The 7722-nt window shown below is 25.4% G+C and overlaps 1 protein-coding gene across 1 annotated transcript; it reads left to right on the top strand.

Moving 5' to 3' along the window:
- Window positions 1-580: 580 nt before the first annotated feature.
- On the top strand, window positions 581-2726 carry LOC111616433 (RNA exonuclease 5-like). Its single transcript, XM_023357844.1, has one exon. It carries the CDS (start codon window positions 677-679, stop codon window positions 2390-2392), a length of 1716 nt encoding a protein of 571 aa, XP_023213612.1. The 5' UTR covers window positions 581-676; the 3' UTR covers window positions 2393-2726.
- Window positions 2727-7722: the final 4996 nt, after the last annotated feature.

The following is a 7722-nucleotide window of genomic DNA, read 5'->3' as shown; positions in this document are numbered from 1 at the left end:
AGTAGAATGTTTCCCTGTAAATTAATGTTATTTTTACTAATAAAAAATTACATTGATTTATATGAATAGGAAATTATATATTTTTAAGGATTATTGATTCTGTATTTTAAACATTAATCACAAATAAATAATTATTTTAAATTAATTACAAATTCTAAAATATGGCTCTAATTTGACATTCACTTTCTGGTGATGGAAACAGGCGTGTAATACTGTAAATAATTAATTATAATTCTAGAAAATTTTGAAATAATTTTTAATTACAGAAAAGTAAAATGTTTTTAGGAGTTTTAATGATTCCTTAATTTATATCCCATTCTTAATGTTAATTGCACAAGTATTCAATAATGTAGAAATGAAAAAATTCCTCGACAGTCATAAATGTCAATTTGCATTCGTTTACAAAGCTAACAAGAATATGTAAAAACATAAAAGTATATTTGAAGGTTTGTACAGAACTAATTTATTGTATTTTATATTTTATTTTTCTAAATAAATTATTGGTTATATTTTTTAAAATAACGTATCCTACTATGCAAAATAGAAAAAAATAAATTAAAAATTATAATAAAAATTTTAGACCGTTAGGTTGTGCTGTGATCGAACCACGTGTTTAACGATTAAAGATGGTTCCGTAGTCTCGTTAAAATTTCTGATTTTTTTTTATACTTGAGTAATGGAAAAGGTTAGAAAATCTAGCAAGAAAGAAAAACGTTGGGAATCCAAGAAACGAAAAATTAATGCCTTTTTACAACTAATTGAGAGTACAACTAGTAACGACATGCCACCCGAAAACAGAAATTGTGACTCATTAAAAGGTAATTCGGTTTCCCTTAACAAAATAAAAACCGAATCTTACATTCAGGAACAAAAACTGTTAAGAGAAAAACTTCGTCAAGCTAAAGAAATGAAGGGACCTGAATTGAAGCTGAACAAGGATGGTTTTAATGCTCAATTATTTGTGTATCCAGAAGCTGGAATTTTTAGATGTTCGTCGCCTATTTTCACGGATGATATAAAACAGTTTTTAATATTGTTAACGCAAAATAATTTTTGTAGTACAAGATGGTGTAAAGTGAATCGTTGTCACCGAATTAGTCAAGTTATTTTACTGATGGTAAATGGCTTGTCTGCAGATCATTATTGCCAGAACATCAACTGTTTTCCCAGAACAAAGCGTCTACCGTTACACTTGTTTGAAGTTGTTCCTCCAGCCAGTTATGGAATAAATATTGTAGAGGCTCTTTGTTTTTGCCCGGCAAATTGTAGAAGTAATTTCCAGAATGTATCTGCGGCGAATGGGAAAATAGAAAATTCCGAAGAAACGGTAGAGAAAACAAAATTCCGAGCTGTTTCGAAAATCAGTTTACTATTATCTCCCACACAGATGATAATGGAACAGTATCCTTTACCATTTGATAATTCTTTTAAAGATTATTGTTTTACAAAAGTTAAATATAAGGATGTATGCCCAACGTCTCCCTTATATGCTTTAGATTGTGAAATGGTTATGACGGCGGAAAATAAATTAGAAGTTGCTCGTATTTCGATAGTGGATGAAAACTTGAAAGTCATATATGATACTTATGTGCTTCCGAGTGCACCCATCAGAGATTACCTGACGAAGTTTAGTGGAATTACAAAATCAACTTTAGAAAACGTAAAGATCACATTAAAAGATGTGCAACAAAATATTCGGGAATTGTTACCACCAGATGCTATTCTTTGTGGCCAGTCATTAAATTATGATTTTCATGCTTTAAAAATTATTCATCCATATGTTATAGACACTAGTGTGATATATAATTTGAGTGGTGCGAGATGGAAAAAAACTTCATTGAAAAATCTATCTAGAAAATTTTTAGGAGAGGAAATTCAATGTAGTGAAAATGGTCATTCTCCTATTGAAGACAGTAAAACAACAATGAAGTTAGTTTTGTTGAAATTAAAACATGGTTTAGAATTTGGTGATGCAGTTTTGAGCAGCAAGCTTAACAAACCATCTCATGCGTTTTCAAATCCCTGTAATCCCATTGTTCCAAAAAGTGGAAGTAAATGTGTCATAGGAAATGATTTGATTTTAAATTGGTTTCTCCGACAACAAATTCAAGTAGTAAGATTAATGAAGACAGAAACTAATAAGCAAACCAGAAAATTAATGAGGAAAGAAATGACACAACATTATTTTACAGTATGTTTATTAAATGTGAAGAGAGATGTTGCAAAAGATTTTGTGAGCTGTCTAGAAGATATTGACAAAACAATTAACAAGATTTACAAAGAATGTGCAGAGAATGCTCTGTTTGTTGTGGCAACCAGTGGTTGTTTTGACGAAACTTCATACAGGTATCAGAATGGACTCTGTATGTTAAAATTTAAAACCGAAAAATAAAATCTGTATTTTGTGGCTACTTGCAAAAAATAATATTGCAGAAATTAATCTTTCATCCTTCATTATGTGCAAATATAACATCAGTATTTGTTTCACTTACATTATATATTATATATCCAATATAATCAATTGTTACTTCAAAAAATAATTTTAAAAATTTATCACTGTAAAATATGTGAACTTTGTTTGTTTTCCATAATTATGTAATTCTCCGACTTTTTTTTATATAAATTTTGAATGTGGAATTTTGAACTGTCAAGTCTAAAGTATTGTTTTAAGACAGTTGTATGTATTAAAATTTTATTGTATTTAAAGTATGTAAATAATATAAATTTTAAAAAACTAATTTATTAAAATAAAATTTCTTATTTAAAAAATCTTGTTATTTATTGAGATAGTATTATTTCTAAACACAAATAAACTATTAATAAATTGAATTTTTACTAAAAATTTGTTTCCAAACATTGAATACAAAGAATAGTTTACAAGATATTGGTAATATAATAAACAGGTTATTACTATTTGCATAGAAATTATAAAGTTGATAAAAATTAAAGATGGTAATTTAGCATGAAAATATTACCAATGAAATGTGCTTATTTTAAAAGGAAGAAAATGATAACCTTGACTTTTTAAAAATTTCTATTAAAGGAATTACAATTACAACCAGAATGTAAATTAATTTTTGACGCTTTTTAATTTAAAAAAATAAAGAATTTTTAGCATTTTCCTTTTCGCATTCCTGGAATATTTTTATTTAATTCTAATTACAATTTTTTTTTTTTGTTTGTAATATCAGATATTTGTAGTATAGAAATTTTTACATGTACACTAAATACAGAAGTATTTTTCTTCTGTTTTGTCTATAAATACTTTAGCGAGTTTGCTTACTCAGAATCGGTACTTGTCAAAAAATTTTAAAATGTCATTTTAGAGAATTGCTAAATCTATTCGTAAAAAAAAAAGCGGAGTTTCGAAGTAGGAAAAAGTTTAAGGAAGTTTTGTTGCAATAAAATTAATGTAGAGAAACAATGGAAATTTGAGGAGATAAGAACGTTTTATCTTTCGAATTTCTGCAAATTTAGTTTGCTAAGTCAGTTCGAGAGACAGCCTAAAATAGTATTTGTGGATGAAAGATAAACTGTTTTTTTTTTTTTTTTCTACGAGTAAAATATTACGCATTTACTATCTTACGCACACTTTTAAAGACTCTCCTATTATTTATTTATTTATTTTTTATTACTGTTATACGATTATATTTATTTAATGATAAAAACTGATGGAGCAATAAACTTTTTAATTCTTAAAGTTTTATATTATCGTGATTTTTAATAGAAGTTTTCAATTTTATCGTTTTATCACTTTATTATGGCTTCATTATTTATCAACTGATAAAGATATCGAATTAATTAAATAAATGAAAAATAAATAAAGCAAATTGTCTCTCAAATATTTATTTATTTTTTAAAAATATTTTAATAATAACAAGACAGTTTTACGTAATCACTAATTATTCTTTAAAAATTATTTTGATTGTTTAGTAAAACTTTTTATGACGAGTTTCGTAATAAAAATAGAAATAAAATTTCAAATTTCTGAACTACGGAGAAACTTGAAATTATTATTAAAAATTAAATTAAGGGATATTTTATTAAATAATTAACTGGATTTAAGATAGAATTGTCGCAAATAAAATTTTTTTCCTTTTAAAACTATAATTCTACAATTAGCCGACAGGTGTCAGATAGGTCATCGCCATTTTCACCGGTGAAGTCGTCTGCCTTTCGTGTTGGGTTGTAATAGTTAATATTATGTATTTATATTTATTTATATATTTATAAGATCACAGATGTTTCTAAAGGATGAAAAAAATTACGCAAGATAATCAAATATCTATTAACGATAGCGAAAATGTTGAAACGGAAGTTAGTGATCGTCAAAGGTAAACAAAAATCCATTCTTTCATTGTGGAAACTATTTTTAAAGTTAATTTATTCGTGTCGGGTACTTGTTCTCGAGCGATTCTTATACGAATGAAGTTTATAATCACTATTTTACAGTCTAGCTACACACTCATTATCTTTTGTTACACAATAACTTCATCAAATGTTTACACAGTAATTATAAGCAACCTTCGGCTTTAGGAATTCATTTTATAATTATACACGCATTACTTTTAAATCACTTTCTTTCCAAGTTCACAGCAACCGTACAGAACAAATAATAATGTCTTTTATACAACGAACAAAGTTTTATTATTATTTTAATTAAATATGTGGATAATATTTGGTATGAAATATTTCCAGTGGTTAATGATTGTTTATACAGATGTATTTCAATAATATTCCAATATTTTGAAATGATTCTGTATTAAATATTAGTTTTAGTAACCTTTGGTCTTATTAGGGTGATTTCTATGGTTGTTATTAATCTGCTTTGATGTTATAATTAACAAATAAGATTTTTAATTGAATACTGTGATTTTCTTTTTGAAACCATGTCCTGTTTTATATTTGTGGCGTAGTAAACACTAATATTCTGTTTTATTCCAAAGACACATGGCAAATTTTCAACTAATAAAGGAATTTGATGGAAAATTTGCCATGTGTCTTTGGAATAAAATACAATACTAGTGTTTACTACGCCACATGAATACTGTGATTTTAAGCATTTGAAAATATCAATAGACTAAATATTCTTTGCTGCGATTATTCTATATGAAAAAAATGTTAAATGAAATGAAATTGTAAATGAATTTTAATATTTTGACAGAGAAATAAATGAATAACTTGTAAAAATTAAAAAATATTATATTAAACCAGTTTAAAAAAATTTTGCATAGTTGTTTTGCTTTTGTAATTTTTTTATCAAGCTATATTTAAACTTTATCTTATTTCCACCATTGCGACATTAACTGATATTTATTGTTTTCTTATTACTAAGATAATCTTTATTGTTTGAAAAAAACCTTTTACCTGTTATATGAAGTTAAATATATTAAAGATAGTTTAAGATAGTGATTTAGACGAAAAAGTGATAATTCAGAAACTAAATTTAAATAAATATTTAATCTAGAATGCTTTTGGATTAAAATATGGCCTGTATGTACAGTACTTTGCTAAAAGTATATTATCTAAAATATTAATGTAAAGGAATGGTATAAAATTAGATATATAGTTCTCGTGCATTTGATAAGACTGATAAAAATTTGAATGCTACTAAAAATAACTGGTTATATGGTATAAATACTCACAAAATAAACCTTTAAATCCAACATATCATGTTATATGGTTTGATAATTTCTTATAATCTTAAGTTTTAAGTTATTTTGTTGTATACTAACTTTGTGTGATAGTTTAATTAGTTGTGAATTAATGCTTAAAACATGTTTTTAAGTTGAAGAAAAGTTATGATGGTTATTAGAAAACCAATTGCATAATGAATGTTCCACAATTTAAATATATGGAACTTGAATTTACATTCTGTTTGTATTCAATTCCATTTGAATTTTGATATTTTATGAATAGTCTGAATAATGCCATTATAGATGGCCATTATAGATATAAAATGTTAGCAGTGAGTAGATATACTGGATTTAAAGGTTTATTTTGTGTGTTTAAAAATTTGAATAAATTCATATTTACTCTGATAAATATTTTGTCTAATATAGTTATGTGATAACATTTATTAAATTTAAAAGTATATATTATTCATAATGTTTAATATAAGTATTATGAATTTAGATATAACTAGAGTTTAAAAGTGATATAACCAATTATATTAGGTTAAAATTCTACTAAAAACTTATAGATTTATTTTTCCAAAATTCTGAAGCTTGATACTGTATGTGGTTTGAATTTTTTGATTGTATGGTCTTATTCGTTCTGTTTACAAGTTAGATGACATATTAGTTTGATGAATACAAATTCCAATAATAAAAATTCCAATTTTCTTAATATACAAATTAAAATTTATTCAGTATAAAAAATTGAAAATATGATTTCACCCTTTCATGTTTTTACAATAAATATTGTTCACTATATTTCTTGACTATTTTAATTTGAATGGTTAAATCTATAAAATTACATAGTTTCTCATTTCAAAATTTATAAAAACAAACATCAGATTTATAAAAAATTTATTAATATAGATCTTAAAGAATTTATAAATATAATTGTTTAACTAATAAATTAATAAAGTTTAGATTTTTGTATTTTCTATGTTCAGTTTTTGATTTAATATATGCTTTTGCAAACAGAATTATATAATTAAATTAATTAAAATATCTACAAATGAGTGGCAGATAATAGTAAGGGTTTATCACACCAGTGATAATGGGCACAAATGCTTAGGAATCAAAGTAAAAACATTTAATAAAACAAAAAAGGGGTATACAGTAAAATTGACTACATAAGTATGGAAACAAAAACCCAAAATGCATTAATAGAAAACAGTCCGAATCAGTTCAGTCCCTTATCAGTTGGTATTAACTAAAGGTGTTAATATACTTAAAAATTATACAAGATAAAGATAAACTTAAAACTATGCTTGAAGCTATACAATATAAAGATGAACACGTCGCTATAACTGTATGAGCAGTAAGTATCATTAATGAAGACAGGTGTAATAAATCTTCATAATGCTGCAGGGTGGTGTGACATACAGGGTGCTGATATAAAACAGTTATAAGTTAGCCCAATAATTGGTTTACAGTTGTGAACTAATGTTATACAGACAGATTATATACATTCCAAAAGCAGTAAGACAACAGAGTTGCATGTGCAGGCATTATGGCAAGGTGCAGGTAGTAGTTATAAAGGGTTCACATCTGGTGCACAAGTTGTGACAATATACAAGTTTACAACAGTTTTAACAAGACAGAGTCCTAACATCACAAAGATATTTTGTTTTTAAAAAAGATATAATTGTGCTGTTCTTCATCAATTTTAACACCTGAATTATCATGAATTCTATTAACATTATTAATTTTTAAAATCTCTATATGTTCAAAATATTTACGTTTATAGGTGTTAGTTTTGAATTTTAGTGCTTTTATTGTACTTTTATCAATTTTGCAACTATATAAATTGCAGTGTTTAGCAATTGCAGAGTTTTCAAAGTATTCAGAATTGTATTTAATAGAATATTTGAGAATTTCCTATTTTTGTTTAAACATTCATTAATATCTACCAGATTTCACAGTAATAATGCTTAATTAGTATTTTATAGTAGTTGATAATCAGTATTTTATAATAATAATTAAAAGAAACATTTAACAAATTATAGAGTATTTAATTCTTAAGAGTAGAATTTTGCTTGGAAAAATCAGT

The sequence above is a fragment of the Centruroides sculpturatus genome, unplaced genomic scaffold (assembly GCF_000671375.1).
Source record: "Centruroides sculpturatus isolate CEXI.00-Female unplaced genomic scaffold, Cexi_2.0 scaffold3326, whole genome shotgun sequence".
In the NCBI taxonomy this organism is placed as follows: domain Eukaryota; kingdom Metazoa; phylum Arthropoda; class Arachnida; order Scorpiones; family Buthidae; genus Centruroides; species Centruroides sculpturatus.
This window is presented reverse-complemented; position numbering and strand designations above follow the sequence as displayed.